We start from the raw sequence: 21,481 nt of genomic DNA, 5'->3' as shown, positions 1-21,481 counted from the left end.
TGAATATTTATTCACAGCAGTTGGAAAAAGTAGTGAAACGAATGACAATGTCCTAAAAACATTCACAAATAGAGGCCGCCACCATATTTTGTACAAGAACATACATACAAAGGTCGGAGAAACATGAAACGTCAAATATCGTATTTGGACGATGTTTGAGCTCCATCTTGGCACAAATTTCCTGATAAATACCTCAGCCAAGGAGAAGAAAGTTTTCTTTCTGCCTCAACCATAGAGAAAATTGTAGTAATAAAACGTATCTGCAAATATATCGAAATAATTGATGGAATTAAATGGAGAGCTTAACTCGTCTTAAACGGTTGAATACATTCCACTTAAAAGAGCTTAAAATATTTTTCCTATTATTTTATGTAAATTATGGAAGAAAAGTGTTGCACCTAATTATAAGCGAATATTTCGTCCTTAAACCTACTATAGTACGGAAAGCAGTACGATGTAAAAAAAACTATAGGAAAACCTAATTAAAACAATAGTACGGTTGGTAAAACTAATCTTGTAAATCCTAACCTCAATTATAAAAGTAGTGATTCTATTACAGTCTTTTGGCAAAATTTGGCAAAAGGTAATTGCTAAAAATACTGTGAAAATTGTAAAATAGAATACCAGACGTCACGCGATAGGGTTACTAATGCCTTTTGGCAGGTCCACGAGTGGGCCTTTTCCGTTCTTTCGAAGCAAATCGGCACGAAGCACGACTTTCAACACGCACGCGGAATCCTCGATGTGCCAAAGGGGTGGAAAGCAACTCGACGTCCACATCCCGAGTGAAACGGCAATCTAACCCACGCGGTGATCACCTTTTGTCTAACATCACCCAGTATCAAGACACAACCCGCCAAAATCACCATCCGCCATCTTGTTTCGGCCAGCCGGTCGAGAACCCACCAACATTCTACAGCAAACGAGCATAATGCGCAACGGACAAAATCGGCAAGGCGCCGTTAGTTCCTCGTCGTCAAGCAGCGGCCACTTGCTGAGCTTTGAAGACACCAAGGATCCGGATTCCGAGCATGACGATGCTCGACGAAACACGCAAGTACCCTATCAAGTGTGACGTAGCGAGATAAAGAGTAGGAATTTGCCAAGTAACGATTAAAGCTAGTATTAAAAAAAATGAAAAACCTTAGTTGTCTCTCTCTGACGAATTTGCATTCCCTGATTAATAAGGTCCAACAGTTAATTCATTTTTCGTCTTCCCGGGCTCAAATCGAAGCCATCAAGTCTCGTCTTCATTGGGTTAAACAGAAAGGTATTTTCCTTAAGGCTTTTGAGGAGTGTTAAATTTTGAGTTTATGTTAATTCAGAAATGGTCACCTCATTGGGCAGGCATTCCGTTTCCCACCGTTCCCGAATGAATGAATGGTTCTTTGAGTTTGAAAATGGAGATGTGAAGCGTGTGCCAATTTATCCGACCCTGAAAAATCCACCTTGCAGTGAGAGCGAGTCAGTTTCAAATGACAAATGGTCGAAAAGACAGAAGGTAGAAAGAGACAAAACGTCGAAAAGGACAAAAGGTTGTAAGAAACAAAAGGTCGATCAAAAACAAGTTGATAACAAGTTGGGTGTATTCCAACGGAATTTGTGAAATGCATTTAATTTCGAGCAGAAGTAATCAAAGTTGAGAATGAGCAATTTTCAAAGAAGGAGTAATTACTATGAAAAAATATTGTGAATATTTAGATAGCTTTGTTAGAGGTAAAAAAGTTTGTTGATCTAAGAAATGAATAAAACTTGTATTGTGTAAGATTGGTTATTTCCGTTTCAGTTCCATGTCAAATTTTGAAAAATTTGACTTTTTTGAAACACGAAATTTCCCAATGAACGGGAACAGAAAAGTTTTGAAATCGAACTTTTATTTTGGACGCCAAATGGATTAGAAATGCATGAAGCGTCGAGATGTGGCGTATTCCTTAAAAGAGATTTGACATAAAAAAAAATCGGTCTCGAAAAAAATTCTAGGTCCCAAAAAAAATTTTTTTTTTTTTTTCGAGATAACACCAGATCTCGACGTTTCATGCATTTTTAAGACATTTGGCATCAAAAATAAAAATTCTATTTCGAAATTTTCCTGTAGAAACACTCTCCCAAGAAAAAAGTTCGTGTTTCAAAAAAATCAAACTTCGAAGTCCGATTGAGCTGAAATTTTGCATAGGGACTTTTTATGAGGAGATGAAACTTTTGAGCACTACCCATTGTTGAAATTCAATAGTCAAATTTTTCCTCATAAAAAGGGAGCGTTTTTTCTAATTTGGATCGTGATAAAATAAGCGTGTTTTGGATTTTAGAGCGTAAAAAGAGGTTTTACAATACCCATTTCAATGCTTTTTACACTCTTCGATCTCTCCGTATCTCGATTGTCCCTTCAATATCGAGATGTAGAGGGTCGACTGTAGTTAGAATTTTCTTTCATTCCTCAAAAACTTGTTGATCGAACATTTAAATATTTTGAGATACATTGCAACACAATCTAAAGCAATTTACTGTGCAAGTAGCAGAAAACAGAAATTCTTGGGAAATACATGGAAATGTTAGTTTTGAAGAGCTCTGTGGAAACCTTGTTAGAGAATGTCTGTCCCATTTTGCTGAAAGTTTTAAGGTGTCTCTAGTCTAGCCTAGAAAAACTTATGGATGGAACAATTTTTCAAATAATCCAAAGAGGATCTGGATCTGGTAGATTCCCAGTCAACACAAGATCGTATATGATATCATATAAGGTGCTAAAGTGGAGGCGATATACGTACTTCCCCATACAACTTTACCATATATCGCCTCTTCTTTAGCATCTTATGTGGCGTCATATACGAGTTTGTGTTGACTGGGTTCTCCCTGAGCAATTTATAATACCAGGAAAACTTGTTCTTGAAAAGTATTTTTTTTTCTTTTTCGTCTGATTTTGTGGAGAAATGTGATTTTCTAAAGCTTAAGCTTTATACATACATGTTTCAAGTTTGCAATTTTGTTTAATGCTGCTATCTATAAATCTGGAGAAAAGAAGTTATAAGCTACTTACAAACAAAGCTGACCTTCTCCCAATTTCAATGCCATTCAATTTGCAAAAGCATTCAACTACTGTTTCCAGCTCTTCCATTGATTGGGGCACTTCAGACGACTGCTATTTTTACTCATCTTTTTCAGTGCACTAATTTTATCCGACTCTCTAAGCGCTCGTCCAAAAAAACAAGTCTTGCAGGCCGGTAATCGCATTTCACACACAAGAAAAAAAGAAAATCAAACAGTTAATGCATATGATCTTGCGGTGGGCTCTTGCTTGCCCTGGTTTTGCATACCGCTGCACAATCATTTTATTGGGCGGCATCCTAAACGATCTCGCAGTGGCGGTTCGCCAATTCCGGAGCAAATCGGGTGTACCAAACAGACATTAAATGTTCAACTGGGCCGACGACGCCGGCGTCGCCAGCGCCGTTTAGCGGCGAGATCGCGGTTTTCTCTAATCATCAATTGTTGGTGGCGATGGCGAGCATCGTTTTTCTCTAATTTTATGATTCCCGAAATGAACAGCAAGGAAAGCACTTTCTTCGCTTTGAAAACAAGCCAGTAACAACCATCATCAACCATCTGATGACCGAATTTTCCCGCGGCTCGTTCACTTTCGCTGTCATTTTTCCGCACGAAGCCAATAAGGTCAAATCTTCACCATACGCGGCTAACGCCGCCGTCGAGTGGATCGAATAAAATTTGAAAATTATTGTTCGTTGGTGGGCTGGCGACAAACAAATTGACGATCTAACAAGTCTACAATAGTTACGGAAAGACCGTCAGAATTCATGAACATTCAAGAAAAAATGTAAATCTGTAAGCATTCAGGGTCCGTAATCTCAAAAATGTATAACACTTATATTATTCTTCGAATCTATTTTATTCTAAATTTTAAACGCGCACATTGCACAACAATAGTGATTGTATTATTTTGCAAGTACCAAATTACTTATAATTAAGAATAATTATAATACCATCAAGCATTCGATCACTTTCAAGTGATGACGTATGAAACTACCGTAACTGCCAAAGTTTATGCAACTCCCCGTCACAAGTCATTATGCACCTACTAGCAATATGCATCACTTACTTAAAATGCCATAATGGGAATATTGCCGGACCACTTTCTAAAAAACGACAGCCTTAGTTGCGGCTGGGAGATTCGGACCCGAACAAGTCACTTCAATTCTTATTCCCATCCGCACATCATACAACAGATTGTACACTATCTACTATATGTAGGCAGTGCCATTTTCTGTCCTGTGTGTGAAAGATTCAGCATATCTACGAATAAAATATAACCGTTGCACATTTCGAACAACCCACCATCAATTGCCACCACGATAGCGGGCTGCTGCAGGTCGATGTGGCTCAACAGTCTGCAGACGCCGCGCCGCAGCAACAATTCAATAACATGTTCCATTCTCCGCACTATAGAGCGGTTTAAAAAAAATCCGGAATGTTAATTCAATAATTTTCGGATTTTGCCTCATTATAAGTTAGGCTTTGAATTAACCAATTGTGTGTTATGCAATCTTACAGAAAAAAACCTTTACAGAAAAAAAAGCATAGTGTATTAAATTTTTCGTTGCAATAATTTTTGTTTGGACAAATCTTGTTTTGTCCACTTCTCACCCATGTCTCCCATTGTACGCGACACGGCCACCCGTTGCCTCCAGTATAGACATCCCATTTAGTGGCAACATTCACAACACCAACGTGAAACATTTTCGCAAATCGAAAACCACGCTGCAAGGGAAATTACCTGTTCGCAGCTTGACTTTCGTGTGTTTAGCTCAACATTTACCCGTTTCGCTAATCGTTGTCGGCCAAGGCCACCAAGTAACGACTTTTCGGTCGCTTTTTTATTGTTTCGAATATTGAAGGGTCCGTCATTTTGGGACCATTCACCGAATTTCAGCCAAAGTTCGGCTGAATTGCGTAACTGAGAACTGGCTGCTGTCATGTACCACGTGGAGTCAGTAAAACATTGAAGTAGCATTGGGTTGAACTTACCTTGTTGTACGAGCGCCGGGTGCGAAATATGGGATGCGGTGCCCCTCCGGGTGGTTGCAGTGGGACTGCCGGTTCCGGCGTAACGGTTTGCACTGGGCGAGGCGGTTTCAGCGTGAGCTTCTTGAGCACTGTTACCCGTTTGTCGCACATCAACTGGACGTCGTCGATTCGCTGTAAGACCTGTGAAATGTGATAAAAATATATTGAGTGTTAAATAACTCAGATGAAAAATAATTGAATAAATATTTAAAAATAAAAATATCGAAAAATGTCGATTCCTCATTAGTTCATTATGGGTTTCAAGTCTTTATTTTTATTAATTTTCACTTGTCGTAGTGAAAACCTGGGCCAGAGGGGCACCTGGTAATAGAAGAGGGAGTTTTATAAAGGCCACTCTCAAGTCCAACATAAGTATCCTTACCAGATGGTATCTTTTGGGAGGAAATGTCCTTCTTTTTCATACAATGTCCTCCCGTCCTCCTTTTTACCAAAAATGTTTTCCTTTTGTCAAAATGAACTTTCTAGCATTTATTTATTTTATCACTGAAATAGATTTGACGAAAAATCTTCATATTCAATAATATTCCATTCTGTTATTGATACCTTACAATGCATTATGGTCCAGGATTTTACTCGGAAAGATGCATTTAACGCCAAAACTATATTTTTTAGAAAAAACTGTTGTTCTACAAAATTGTTAGAAATAGTAAGACCATCATTATGGTTCTATCAATAGATCTAATAATTGGTCGCAGTGGCACACCCGGACAGGAAAAAAAATGGTTCTATCAAAAAATAGGGTGGCCCATCATATGAAAAAAATTAGAAAATGTTTTTTTATTTCTCGGAATTCTGACATGTATTGTCAGAATGCCACGAATGCCTCATTCTGAAGACTTTTGGGGCTTTTCAAAACGCGTGTTTTGCTATAATAACATCGTCTGTATCTTCTTCCGCTGTCGAGTTATATTAATTTACTTGAAAAAACATGACTTCAGTAAAATTGGTAAAACTTGAGATTGAAAATAACATATCTTCAATTTTTTGACATAATAAAGAATATGAATTGCTCTTTCAAATGCCGTGTGAACATATTTGTTTGGTCTGCCCTAACCGGAGATATCACCTTCTGAAAAAAAATTGACAGAAAAACGATTATAACTCTTGATCGGAAATAGATATTGAGCATATTTACCCATCAAAAGTTGCATTTTTTTAGCTCTAAAAGTCACCCGAAGACAAATTCTTCCAAAAATCTAAAACAAAAAAGTAGATCAAAAATAAGTTTTTTTTTCAGGAACACCCCAATCCAATTAGGTAAAATTGCTATAACAACTTAAGGTGATTATACAATCAAGCCATGTGGTGAATTTTAAATTCCTACGGTTTTCTACTCCTATTATCAAAAGTTTAAATCTAGCGTAATAATGTTCGTACAATGCTGACATTAAAGTCGATTGTTTAGCGAAAGTAAGCAAACGATCTACGGGTTTTTCATTCCAATGGTCGTTGTGGTTCTTTCAATTCGTGCTCTTGCAAAATCACTAGAAAAAGCACGTGGTTTCCAAGATGGTCGATTTGTGGCTTTGTTGTATAACCACCTTAAGAGCTACAGAAAAAGCTTTTTTAGCAAAATATATTGGAATAAGCTGCGCTGCAACTTTGTAGAACATAACATGTCAGTATTCCGAGAAATAAAAAAAACATTTTCTATTTTTTTTATATGATGGGCCACCCTATTTTTCTGATAGCACCATAATAATGTCCTTACTATTTTGAACAATGTTGTAGAACAATTGTTTTTTCTAAAAAAATATAGTTTTGGTGTAAAATGCATCTTTTCGCGTAAATCTGTACCCTGGTCCATAGTGCAATGGTATAAACTACACTGAAAACCAAAACTACCCAAAAGTGGGTTGTTTGCACTCAAAACCGTGATTTGGGCCAATAACCCACATTTGAGTAAAATGACTTTTCTGGCACTAGGTAGTTTGCCTTTAATCCCATGTAAACAATTCACCCAAAGCTGAGTTTAATTTATCCAAAGCGGACCTTGATCAACCCAAAATAGAGAATATTGAATTTACTCAAATTTGGGCTGAGCAACCTCGGTGAGGTGTTTGCATCTTGCTCTAGTTTTGATAGCAATCTTGGGAAAGAAAGGGAAAACTACCCAATTTTGGGTAAATTTTTTCTGCGATATTCTCAATAGTGCATTTAGAGACCTTAAAGTTTGGGTTGATTTATCTGTCCGTGTAGTTGTTCAAAGACGTAAAATACCAAAGCAATACAGGCATACCTCGATAGTACGTACGAACATGAGCATGATGACCGTGCATTTCGTAGTTGCTACTCCGTGATCGACCAGAACAATCTCAATTGCACAGGGAACCAATAATGGATGGAAGCATGGGATTTGCTCTCCAACCTCAATGTGCATAGTCCAAGAGCTCTAGTATTTTTGGATGATCGATAACGGTGCTGGCCACGTCCTCACGGTCATCGGGATGGGAAGGAATTGATTATGCAGTCACTCGCCCACTGCAAGCCGAGAACACCTCTGCACTCGCCACGAGTTCCTGCGGAATTTTATTGGAATCTGGGTTAGGTTTTATGGCAGAGGTTCGTCTTGGTTAACGGGTTGCCAATGTGATAGTAACGAAAGAAAGGTATATCCTAATTGGATGCCAAAACGAGCTTTTCCGCTCATTTCGAATTCTAACAGCAACCTGCTAGAACTAATCAAGCTGTAGGTATAGGAATAGAATATGGAAACGGTATGAAAGCCCATTTCCAGTTCTAGCAATTGCTAGAACATGAGAAATATATGAAAAATACAAAGTAGGAGGAATGGAACGGGCCTGGGATTGAACCCACGACCTCCTGCGTATGAGGCAGAAGCGGTAGCCATATGACCACCAAGTCCGTTTTTTTACCTCGAAAGTACGTATACCAAAAAAACAGTTTTTATCGTTCAATTTTCTGTATGATTTTAGTTAGAATTTGCATATGGTTTGATCATGGCACATGCGTGGGGTCCTTTGTATACTACATAATAAATTCGCATCTGAATTAAAGACAATTGTGAGCTAACAACGAATTTAGTAGCATAACCTTTTAAAAAAGCAGCTTGTCATAAATGTTTGACAGTCTTACGCATTTTAAACAATTGAAGAAACATCTGAAACAGTTGATTACATACTACACTTAAGAGTATTGTTAGGAAAGATAAAAATTGTAAAGGTATGGATTAGGGTGGCTCAAATTAGTATGGGAAAAACTTTTTTCAATTTTTTTGATGGGCCGCCCTCTTATTCGGTTCTATTTGATGCCCTGATGCGCTGGACAAAATTTCAGCCAAATCGATCAACGTTTAAGCGGTGCAAAACTCTTTCGAAGTTTAGGGTAAAACGACCTATTATGGAGGGCTTAAGCGCCGCATCGAAACAAAATTAATTTCGAAAATTCTTTAAAAATTAACTGTTTATCTTTTTTCATATTCCACTAGTCGAATAGGATGCTGGTTACCTCTTGTTTCGTAAATATTACGTCAATTGTGCTAAACTTATGTAGTTTTGATTTTATCACAATAAAAACAAAATACCGCAATAATAGGACGCAATTGCCTATTGTTGCGGTATTTTTTGAAGGTCAGTCCTATTGTTACGGTATTGCCTGTATTTCTTATGGAGAGCGATACCACAACAATAGGACCTTAGCACTACCGCAATAATAGGCTCAAAGGAAGCAATTTTTTAACGGAAAGCGTTGATTTTACATCATTTTGAACGGAATTTTGTCAAACAAAAGGTGTTCTGAAGGTTGATTCGAAGAGTTTTAACGGATCCATAATTGTTTTTGATGCTGTTATATCCAGGATGGACTATTTAAACACTACCACAACATTAGGACATACCACAACGATAGGACGTTTTACCCTATATGCAAAAATATATGCAGAAACATCCAAAAATAGTGAATTGCAGTTGGACGGCACAACTTACGATGAAGAACTATGATACTCATTTAGATCTTGAAGAATTTAATACAGAATGTTATGCAGAAAACCGCGAGAAGATTAGAGTTTGCCTGGCTAAGTTATTAGCATTTCTGTGAAGTGGGGTTTGAGCAAATTTCGTTTCTTTTACCTTTGAAAAGAAATAAATTCACCCCTACAACACTCCAGTAAAATGCTAATATCTTTGCGTAATAAACTCTAATCTTCTCACGGTTTTCAGCATAACATTTTGTATTCAATTCTACAAGAACTGAATGAGTATCATGGTTCTTGATCTTAAATTGTGCCGTCCAACTTCAAATCACCGTTTTTGGATGTTTCTGCATATATAAACTTCCAACGAGTTTAGCACCGCCCAAACGTTGAACGATTTGGCTTACTTACTTACAACTCGTGCTGAAAAAATCATATTTTTGCAACTTGTTGCACAAACTACTATTTCAGCCACCCTATGGATGTATAAATGATTTTCTTAAGATGCAGAATAGCTATCCACTTAATTTAGGGCTGCCCGGATGCGGCCCTCGATATATTTTTTGAGGCCCGCGGCGCATGCTTTTTTATCTGGCTTCTCGATGCTTTTTATTATGTATACTTACTTATAGACTCGGAATCTACTAAACCAATCGGTGTGAAAATTTGTATGCAGGGGTTTTGGAGCCGAGGAAAGTTCTTAAGGTGGTTCGAGACCCCTCCCCGGTATACAAATGTAACACACATTTCTGCATAACTCGAGAACTAATCAAGCAAAAGAAACCCAATTCGGCATGTGAAAAAAAAAAATTTTTTTTGCTATTCCTGATCATAATACCTGGTTTACAGTTCGCATTTGAGTGATAAAACGGCCTACTTTTCCATGTCATGTAATAAATGAAATTGTTTAATGGACATGACATCAAAATTTCCCAAAGGCAGGTTTATCTATCGCTTTATGATTTGTCGAGCATCACGTTTATCACGATACCATGGAATCTGTTTGTTTTCTGCACTGCCGTTCTACGCATGCTTGTACCAAATTCAAAAAACGACAAATGAGAAAATGACATTTGAAATAGAACACTAATTTTCATTGCTGGCGTATAACCATAATGCAATATAAGATTATTACATCACAGAACCATTCAGAAGACTTAATTTCATTGAAATCATTCTTATTTTTCACTCACAAATAGAATTTGCGACAACGATCATAAAAATAGTTTGGCGGGACAGTTATGCCGAGAAATAGAGCACTTGTTTTATGGTTTCTACGCATATCAGCCCCGTTCAATGCATGATTTCGTGAATGACTACTGCGATTGACATATGTCTCCACATGCTTTATCTATGGAAGTGAACCTGCCACGTGGTTGAAGTGATTATGTCGCTTAGAATGAGTATTGTACAAATTACCCCCATTAAACCAGTGCAACAGGTTAAGATTGCAAGATCTAAACAGAAAATGCTATTTCAATGTGTGTTGCTCCATAAAATAACAGAATCCACCATAATGATGAATTTAATCACCGCGAGACAATTATGCGTAGAAATTAAGCAATGGGACAAATAGACTTGATGTTGTTTTCAATGATTTTCCGAACAAAGTTCGAAATCTGTTAGAGTTTTCTAAAAGTATACATCAAAATAGACTGCTCTATGGTGAAAAGTCAAAATCCACAAAAACTAACATGGGACAACTATGCGTAGAAGGGCAGTGCAGCAACATGATTTTTAGGCCAGAATTATGATGTGACGTAAATCAGACTGTACCATTTTGATCCAGATTTATCATAGTAAAGCCCATTTTTCGTCATTGCAAAAAATAACGTGTACAACTCGTTGCAAAACTCGTTTTTTTTTCAGCATTCGTAGTATTTATCCAACTCGGCAAGCCTCGTTGAATAAACGTACAACTCGTGCTGAAAAAAACATCTTTTTGCAACTAGTTGCATAAACTACTATTTACATCATTCTGCCAAATTAAATCGAAACGCAGAGCAATGTTGGCTTAATTTGTGAATAAACGTTTGTGCTAACTAATTTATGTTAGGCGAGACAAAGTTTGACGGATCAGCTAGCTCATTGATAAATTCTGTAGGTTACTACTGATTAAAAAATAAATCTTGGCAAGCACGAAGTCGGATAATGCAGTACCGCCAGTTTTGCTGTTAATGAGATTTTGGCAATACGGATAAACCTTTCTAGGACGGAGAAATTGTGAGGAAATGCATATCGACTGTTGATGCTATCTTGTGCCTTTGGGAAATGCCTCCTGCAGTAATAATTGTCGTAAATCACGGTGTAGAGTTAAAGTTCTCGCCGAAGAATTGAAAACTACCTTACGTGAATAAATCGAGAACACAGTTTCTCAACACTGTTCACTGATGTGAATAATTTACCTAAGTTGTTGGAGACAATTCACCTCCAATACAACAACGAGCTCAAATCTAAATTTCAGAAAGACACATTTCTTGTAAGATATTTTCTCTCATCAGAAATACATATCTGTGTGAACAGTTCATATCAAGAATGAAAGCAGTGTAAAGTAATTGTTGATCTTCATTATATGCTTGCGAAATTCGGTCACCGATTGTGAAATCAACCAAAAGACCTGTTACGTAAAAAAAAGAAAATAAGCACACAAAAAAGATTGTTCAAACGCAATAAAATCGTGCTTAGTTTTTCTAAAAAAAATTAGCCATTCTGAAAAAAATGTATTTTACATTGATTATTTTGAAAATGTATAAAAAATATATTACCGAATATTTTCTGGCCCACCAGCAAGTGGTCATTCTGAAAATTGGCCCGTGGCTTGAAAAGGTTGGGCAGGATTGACTAAATTGAACAATTTATTGCGTTTATGAATTATTTTAAGCCCATTTTAAGTTAGCCCAGTTCTACAACCCGTTCCCATGAATTTTCTCCTAATAGAATAGACAATATTTCCCCGAGGAGTAAGTTAATTCCATCATGTGAATAGTGGTTCTTAAAATTGAATTAGCTACAAGATGTTTAACTGTTCAATTCTGTTTACAGTAAGTTTAGTTAAAATCAATCCACTTCTCGGGGACAAATATCTTCTTGAAAAGAAAAAATTGGCGGCATCATTCTAAAATGAGGATATATTTATTTGATTGAATAGTTATTTTTGTTTTATTTATTTTGTTATGTTTTTTAGTTTGATATAATAGTTATGGTCTACTTGCAGAAGTTCCTTCAGAAGTTCATCCCTGGATTCCACTAGAAATTCAATCAGGAGTTCCTTCTAAGATTCCTTTAAGACGTCTTACTGAAATTCCCCAAAACAGTTTATCCTGGAACAACAGTTTCTCCCAAAAGCTTTTCCTGGTATACTTTAGAAGTTTGTTCGAAAATTCCCTAAAGTATTTTACTTGATATTCAATCAAGACCTGTGCGGCGATTGAAGTTTTATGGGCGGTGGCGTGGCGTCACGCCGTTGATGATTGGCGGCGGCATGAATCAATTTCGTACATTAGTAATTCGGAATTCCTCCAGAAATTTATCCGAAAGTTTCTCCAGGAATTCCTTTGGAAGTTAGGAACTTCTCCAGAAGTTCCTCCAAAAATTCCCTCCAAATTCCTCCGGAAGTTCCTTCAGGAATTCCTCCGGAAGTTGCTTCAAAAATTCCTTCAGAAATTCTTCTGGAAATTCCTCCAGGGATTCCTCCGGAAGTTTCTTCAAGAATTCCACCGGAAGCTCCTGTAAGAGTTCCTCCAAAAATTTCTCTGGAAGTTTCTCCAGAAGTTCCTCCCGAGGTTCCTTCAGAAATTCCTCCGAAACCTCCTCCAGAAATTCTTCAGAAAGTTCCTCCAGGGATTTCTCCGAAAGTTCCTCCAAGAATTCCTCCAGAAGTTTCTCCAGGATTTTCTCCGGAACTTCCTCCAAAAAATTGACTAGGACGCAAAGGAGTTACTCAAAAAATATCTCCGTGAGTTCTTTCGAAAATTCCGCCAAACATCCATCTTAAATTATTGCCAAGCAGTACTGAGATATTCTTTTTATTAATTGAGAGTGGTCACGCGATATTTACATTTTATTCTCTCCCACTTTCATAGAAAACATAAACAATGAAAGGAATTCCGCCGAATTTTCACGGATTTTCATTCCACGAAAGCGCATCAAACTATTGTAAACAAGCTGTTTTTCCTTCTACTTCTAACTCGAAAATCAGGGACAATATAATTATTTTATCGACTAGTCAACGTTATTTGCACAGATCTAGTAAAATTATTTACATATTTAGATTTCAAAACAAAGCAACATTCCCATCATGACTGCTTGAAATGTGACAGGTGACCGGGAGCCCACTACATTTTCATTTGGTCTCTTGAAAATGAAAATGCAACTGTTTTCGCTTTCACATGACGATCGCGAAAACTATCAGTACTGTAGTACTGCCAAGTATTTCTCCGTTAATTCTTTCAAATTTACCAAAAAATCCCCTATTTGCTCGGTGATTTCTTCAGCAATTCACTTCGGGATTTCCTTAGAAATATCCAAGTCTCCTTTCCAGTAAAACATTTAGAAATTCCCATGTGAACTCCTTCTGACATTCTCTGGAGTTACTTCAGAAATTCCCCCTAATTTGTCGAGGTCCCTCTGAATTTCTTCAGAAGCTCACGTGGAAGTCTTCAATATCCACCTTCCACTCACGCCCGGGAATTCTTCCGAAAATTCCTCCAAAAACTCTTCTGGAAAATTGTTCAGTGATTTTTTCTTCTTTGGGAATCCTCCCGGACATTTTTTTAAAGAATTGTCTGAAAATTCATATGCCTTTTTTTCATATATTTTCCCAAAAAATTCGTCAAAACTTTTTTCTGAATAACATCCAAAAATTCTCCTAGGAATTCCTCTGGAAATAACTTAAGAAATTCTCGCGGAAGCTTTTGCCGGGATTCTCAAAACTTCTGCGGGAACTTTAAAATTCCTATAAAAATCATCCAAAAAGCCCGTTAAGATTTCTCAAGATTTTTTTTTCCAGGAAATTACAGCAATATTTTGAAACAATAACCCCGGAAATTCTTCTAGAAAATCTCCCACTTTTTCATCCAGAAATTCCTGAATGAGTTCTTCCAAAAAATCCGACAAGAATTTCTCCGGAAATTACTCTATGAACTCCTCCAGACATCCTATTATAAGTTGCCCGGTAACTCGTTTCGGAATTCCCATAGAAATTTCTAAAGCTTTTTCGCAGAGAACTTCCCTATTCAAGTAAGTGCCAGTTTCAGGAAGAATTTCCAAAGATTTTTTTGTGGGAGTATCCTTGGGCTAATCCACCGTCTTGTAGCCGCCGACTTCGACGTGTGTTGTACACCGTCGAGAGTTTTAAGCGCAGGCATACAGCAATGAGGTAGTCGGATTCAATTTTCGCACTGCGGTAAGTGCGGACGTTCATGGTGTCGGAGAAGAATGTACCGTCGATTAGAATGTGGTCGATTTGGTTTTTCGTTTTTTGGATAGGTGATCTCCTTGTGGCCTTGTGGATATTTTTGCGGGGAAAGAAGGTGCTTCGGACCACCATTTCGCGGAAGGCTGCGAAGTGTATGCATCGTTGGCCGTTATCATTTGATACGGTGTGCAAACTATCCGGTCCGATGACCGGTCGATACATTTCCTCCCTTCCTACCTGTACGGTCATGTCACCGATGACGATTTTGATATCCCACAGTAGGTAGTATTCGTGTGGGCAGTGAACGTTGATGATGCTATAGTTGAAGAAATGGCCTTTTATCTTCAGCTTCCACATCCTTGCGTTGATTGGCTGCCACCCAATCACACGTTGGTGCATCTTGCCCAGCACTATGAATCCGATTCCCAGCTCGTTGGTGGTGCCACAACTTTGGTACAAGGTAGCCGCTCGATGCCCGCTTTTCCACACTTTCTGTCCTGTCCAGCAAATCTCCTGAAGCGCCACGACGTCGAAGTTGCGGGGATGTAATTCATCGTAGATCATCCTGTTGCAACCTGCGAAACCTAGCGACTTGCAGTTCCATATTCCAAGCTCCCAATCGTGACCAAACCTCCTATCTCGTTGGAGGGCCTCGTGTCAGGTCTGTTTAGTGTCCCAGCCCCACCTGACACCAGGACTTGGGCTTGTGCACTTTGAGCGTCACAGGGTTGTTTTGGTGGGGCCTACTTGCGGATACATGCAGCTGTTTATAGGAGTTTAACAGGGCCTACTGTCAAACCCCACCACATCCTGGACAAACCCCACAACTCGTAAATGGCCTGGGGAGGGATCGTCAAGTTCTTGGACAAATAGAAAACAAATGAAGATCATTCATTGTTCGATTCTTAATGCAAAAAGACGCTTTCTAATTTTCACTAGATTTTTTTTGCGGAAGAGTAAATTGAGCGGAAATTTGTTTGGCTACGACAAATCTTACGCGAAATTCTTCTGCATTCGCGTAGGAAATCATAAAAATTTTACGAGCAGATTCAAATCGTTTTGTAAATTCAAAGAATTTTCCATGATATTTTCGATGAATTTAATGTGGTAATTAAAAAAAATAGCGGATCGGCTTGCGTTGCGTTGATCAAGATGGAGTTGCAGTACACCCAGGTTTTGTTTTACACGGTTTGGTTTTAGTCATTTAAGACCTTCAGCGTCAATGAAACAATGAGGTATTTAAAGTACTGCGAAAGTTCATGTTAACTGAGAAATTGATGAATTCCAACCGCGTAAAAAAAAACCTGGGTGTATGCCAATTACATGAATCAGCCATCTTGAATTTTTGTATGGGACAGTCACCGAGTTTGTTTACGTTTGGAACTGGGAATGATTTTTTCACCCACGCGCTAATCTCTCCCATCTACTGTCAAAGTGAGTGAACTCTGATATAAGAACCCTGGCCTTGACCATGCCATCAAATTTATTTCAAATAGTAGGTTGAGAAAACAATCAACAAATGCCAAATAATTCTGTTGAAAGCTCCCTGTGACTGAATTTGCCAGAACGCCAGAAATGTCGAATGGTTTAATTTCGCTAAACCATCATTGATGAAAAAAAGTTAAAAAGTATTCGTCTAGCTGTGTGTTTTCTAGAAAATGTCAAAGATAGAATCTAGTAAGCTCAAAAAAATAAACTATCGCAGATTAGCAGATTAATCATTTAATCTTTATTATTAAAAATCGAACAAAAAAACCAAACAATAACAAAAATAAGTGTAACAAAACATAACAACAGTGTTGTGCTTAATCATTATCAGACGATCATGATTGCAATTTTCATGTGAAAACTTCTCACGTGAAAACAGTAGGCGAGTTGTCGCCAGCGACAACTTCTCAAATTTTGTACTCAAACGATAATAAACACAGAATTTTCATTCGATCATTAATCTTCACTAATAATAGATAATTGCCAACAGTCCCGTTATATCTTCTATTTGGCGTTATAGCTTCATGCTAGTGAGGAAAACGAGTTCAAAATGTAACGGTAAATGCATCAAATCAAGATACGACTTCCAAACGATTCTTAATCGCTGGCGAGTTTTAATCACTTGAAAATTTAAAAGTAAAATCGCGGGTGAGTTTGATCATTCTCGATTTTTCGAAAATTTGATTTTTCCCAACCCTGCATAACAATTCATGAAATATGGGCTCATAAAGTATGCGTCTACTCAGGTTTTCCGCACTTTTCAAACGGAAACAAGAGTTGTAGAATGGAATTCAATATTTAGTTGTATCTCTGACGGTTTGTAGTCTTTGGGACCTGGAACCAGGCTTGTAAAATGTCATCTGCATGTCATTTGACTAATTTGCTCATAACTTTCTTTAGAAGCAAAATTTCTTCCATAATTTTGAATGTACTCATAACGCTTGAGTAGGGTTATATTTTTGTCCAAGGGTACATTGCTCTAAGTATAACATCAAAGGCTGGAGAGTGAAAACTCTCCAAAATGTCACGTGTCATTTGACATAATGTCATTTGAATGACATTTTGCCTCCCACGCCCCAGATTACATATTTACAGCAAAGTCTCGTTAGACAAAGTTGTAGGCCCATTTAACCGCTATAAGTTCGTCATACAACATGAATTGATAGCTACCTTCTGAAACAAGTTCTGGGAAAATTATACAAACGAATGCAAATGACATTTTACAACACTGCATGGAACTGACCAAATTAGCCGTGACGGGGGACGGGATTTTCTCCCATCCTTCTTTTAATGCTATTTTCAATTCGTTCACTTGTCATAAGACGAGTTTGTACAATCTCATTGAATTCCACCACCTAATTGTATCTTGACAGATACGTATTGCGACCTCAACAGTAAGGCCATCTTCAGTGTCTCGTACTTGACTCGACTTCAATTCGTTGTTGTTGGTAATGTGACTTTTACGAATTTTGTCGTTCAGCACCTTTCAAAAGTGCTCAATTGGTTTCATATCTGGGCTCTGTAGAGGCGTTTTGAATTGATTGGGGTATTATAGAGTAGCTACAGCATGGTATTTTGGGCTGTGTTGAACGATTTATGCTCCTGGTAAGCCTAATTTCTCAGCTCTGGCGTTCACATTTTCCTTCAAAATGCGGATGAACATTTTGTGATCCATAATTCCTTTAATAATAAGTAAAATTCCCACCCCGGTTGCGCTCATGCACCTCGCAGATCATTACAGAGCCTTTGTTCTTAGTTAATTTAAGTCATCTGAACTTGTAACTCCCAATTTGAATTCACAAAAGAACAAGTTTCAAACAAAATGAATTTAATGAATATATGTAAATTTGCGTTTGCTATTTCCTTTCCCCTTTTGCTACAAATACATATTTGGATAACTAAAATCATCGTTTTTTGTGAACAAACCAGTATGAATATAGAGGTCAAAGAAATCACATCGTAGGGGAACTGCTCCTTGAATTCATACCATGTACCCAAATCAATACCATTCGAAAACAAAGAATTGGTGCGCTAATTGTTTTGTTTCTCATTTTTGTGATTTTTTTCAGCAGTGAGCACGCCGGAAAACAACAAAACACGACACAAATTGAGCCTAAATTGCCTGTTTTACGAATGTTATTGATATAGGAGCATGTTATTAATAATGGAACAGATACCCTAGTTGATTTTGGAATCCGAAATACAAGAAGTTCCGTCGCGTGTAAAATTGTATAAACCGGTCGAATTGTCCGCCCCAAGTTCCCATTGTGAGGGTTCCAAACTTTGGTGCACCGTCATCAAGAATAGTTCGCGAGTTTAGTGTGAACAGTAAATGGTGCCGAAACCCGGGAGGAATTCCCAATCGTCGTTGGAGCATTGAGAAAGAGTTATCGGTCGCCGCGGGTGATAGAGCACATTGTGTATTGTCGTAGCAATTCTGTCGGATACGTGCCAAGATTGCATACTGTCGCTAGTGTTGGTGAAGAAAACGGCCAAATTCTACATCGTACGTGCTCTACTCATCGTCCGGGAGACGAACTCTGGAAGATTGCTGGCTCCAGAACGCGCGGTGTGCAAAAGTTGAGGTTACGATATTCACGTGGGAAGTGTAAGTGACGCTGCCTTTGAAGGTTGGTGTATGCATTCTGGAAGAATGAGTTTGCCGAAAAAGTCGAGTTTGCGGAAAAATGTTCTGCATTTGAAGGGTCTTCACCGTAAAAGGGATAGTATCCTTGGATCGGCAAAGCTAATACAGCGGTTCGACGAAGAATTCGACGAAAGCAAAATAAATCAAGTCGCGATACGAATCGAACGTTTGGATGGGCTGTGGGAGAAATTTGAGGATACCTAGGATGAAATCGAAGCCTTGGAAGACCAAGAAACAGGATTCTCGGAAACTCGAGAGGAGTTTCAAACTCTATATTTTGAACTCAAGGCATCACTTGTTAGCAAACTCCTTGTTCCACAACGGCTAACCCTGCGTCCCCTAGCCCACGATCGGTAATGCCGACTCCACCTACTGCTAGTCAAGTCGCTTCGGTAAGGCTTCCAGAAATAAGAATTCCAGAGTTTGAAGGAGAACGGATGAATGGATAGAGTTTCGTGACCTTTTCAAGTCGTTAGTACACGCTAACCCCCAAATTTCCGCGGTACAAAAGCTTCACTATTTACGTAGTGCACTGAAAGGTGAAGCGTCTCGTTTGGTATCCTCGTTCGCAATTACCTCGGATAATTACCTCCTAGCATGGAAGGTGATTTGTGATCGGTACGAGAATAAGAATTTCCTTGTTAAACAACACATGTCTGCAATTTTGAAAATTCTGCACATCAAACGGGAATCAGCTTCTGCACTGGCAGAATTAGCCGATGAATTCAACCGGCATGTGAGCATTCTCGACAAGCTTGAACCAGCCGAGGCACATTGGAATTCGTTCCTAGTAGAGCGCCTCAGCAGTTTGTTGGATGAGAAATCGTTGATGGATTGGGAAGCTCAGTGTGACGACAATCAGGTACCGCAGTACAAGGATTTGCTAAACTACATTCTCAAACGATCACGTACACTACAGATGTGTAAACCTTCGCAAGGTCCATACACAGCTATTCCGTCCAAACCTGTAAGAATGAGATCCTCCTCTCACGTTGTTTCGGAAAACGTCGTTAAATGCCCCAACTGTAAACAGCCTCATGCTATATCTCAGTGCGAATCGTTTTTGAAGCTGACGCCTAAACATCGTTTGGATTTCGTCAAAAGAAATCAACTCTGTATCAACTGCCTGCGTAGAGGACATCTAGCAAAAGACTGTCGCAGCTGCCTTTGCAAAACTTGTTCGAAGCGACACCATACTCTACTCCACGTTCCACCTATTACATCCCCCTCAAGCTTGGTGGACGAAGAGTCAACAACCACAACAATTTGCACAGCTATTGGTGCAACTAGAAGTACTCTTCATCAAGCGAAATTCTCGTTATCGGTAGCACCACCGGTGGTGTCTTCGTGTGCTTCACCACAAGCAAACTCGTCGTCGTCGTCGGTCATTGCGTCGTCTCCGCAATCGTTCGCCGTGAGTAGCCCCCCTTTCTCGTCGTCGAATATATCGTACCGTCGCACAGTGTTGCCTTTTGTCGATTTCGTGCGCTTTTTTAATAGCATCGTTTCTGTTGATTTTTTCGCTGTAGTTTGTTTGGAGGAAACGTTAGATATCATAAAGGGCTTTTTTTGAGAAAATCTGTGAAATGATTAATCCACCTAAAAGTGAGATAAAAATTTTATTTTTTCACCTAAACCGTATATGCGCCTAGTGTCTTCGAGAAAGTTGTAGCGGATGGTATTTTAGGCCACTTTGCCAAAAATCATGTATCTGTGACTTATACTTTACTAGATATGTGACATTTACCGTGGAAGGCCCTAAAATCAGTTTTTGAGCATAACTTTTTTATATGTTTCAGGCACTTTTACACCCTTCTACAAAGTTGTTTGGCTAATAAAAATACACGTTTTTGTAGAACATTGCGAAGCTCTATCTCTTAAAATTGATAAGTTATTTGAGAAAATATGTTTTTCTAGGGGTATTTGAGAATCGTATAACTTGGTCCGGCGCAAAATGGCGCAGACAACCTTTTAGTTCTCTGAAGCTGCTGTATGTTGACACTTGCCTAGCGATTGAAGCTTGTGTTTACACGAAATTACAAACGAGTTATATAGATTTTAAATTTTCTTGTTTTGGCCTTACTCGTACACTAAGATTATGTATAGGCTATAGGATCGCACTAAAATATTTGATGGTGGCCCATAAGCCCATAGTTTTATATAGAAATTCGATAAACTGAGCTGATGTCTGTATGTGTGTATGAGTGTATGTGTGTATGTGTAGACATTTAAAAGACACCTTTTGCCTTTCTCGTACACTAAGTGCAAAACTAAAAGACTTTTTTATTAAGACTAGATATACACATAGTGTCTTCGGGAAAGCTGTAGCGGATAGTATTTTGAGCCATATTGCCAAAGACACCCCATGTCTAACTATTATACTTTAAAAAATATGTGACTTTTTCAATGGAAGATCCCTGAAATCACATTTTTTATCATAACTTTTTTTCTATTTTTCCAAGACTTTTCCAACCTTCTACAAAGTTATTTGTCAAACAAAACTACACGTTTGTGTTATTGTGTTATTATCATATTTGTGTATTCAATTGCGAACAATCATTTTACAAAATATTGAGAAGCGATTCCTCCTTATACAGAATTAATTAAAAAAGCAGAGATTTATAGAGGAAGTTTGAAATCGATATAACACACGTGTAATTTCGTGTAAACATAAGTTTCAATCACTAGAGAAAAGTAGAAGAACAGTAGTTTCTGAATCCTAAAAAGTTTTGTGGGCCATTTTGCGCCGGAACAGGCTATTTGATTTCTGAACACCCCTAGAAAAAACACCTTTTTCCATTATAACTTTTAAGCTTTAAGAGATAGCGCTTCGCAATGTTCTACAAAAACGTGTAGTTTTGTTTGACAAATAACTTTGTAGAAGGTTGGAAAAGTCTTGGAAAAA

General features: G+C 38.2%; 1 protein-coding gene across 3 annotated transcripts in view; it reads right to left on the bottom strand.

The window, feature by feature from the left end:
* The window catches only part of LOC134217961 (guanine nucleotide exchange factor DBS), a 502,406-nt gene that overhangs the window by 315,756 nt on the left and 165,169 nt on the right, over positions 1 to 21,481 (bottom strand). For all 3 annotated transcript variants that reach the window (XM_062696807.1, XM_062696808.1, XM_062696809.1), the window contains exon 7: positions 5,035 to 5,214. In XM_062696807.1, coding sequence (XP_062552791.1) covers positions 5,035 to 5,214 — 180 coding nt within the window. The remainder of the gene's footprint in view (positions 1 to 5,034; positions 5,215 to 21,481) is intronic.

This window comes from Armigeres subalbatus, chromosome 2 (genome assembly GCF_024139115.2).
Source record: "Armigeres subalbatus isolate Guangzhou_Male chromosome 2, GZ_Asu_2, whole genome shotgun sequence".
In the NCBI taxonomy this organism is placed as follows: Eukaryota; Metazoa; Arthropoda; class Insecta; order Diptera; family Culicidae; genus Armigeres; species Armigeres subalbatus.
Note: the sequence above shows the minus strand (reverse complement) of the source record. Positions and strands in the feature narration are given on the sequence as shown.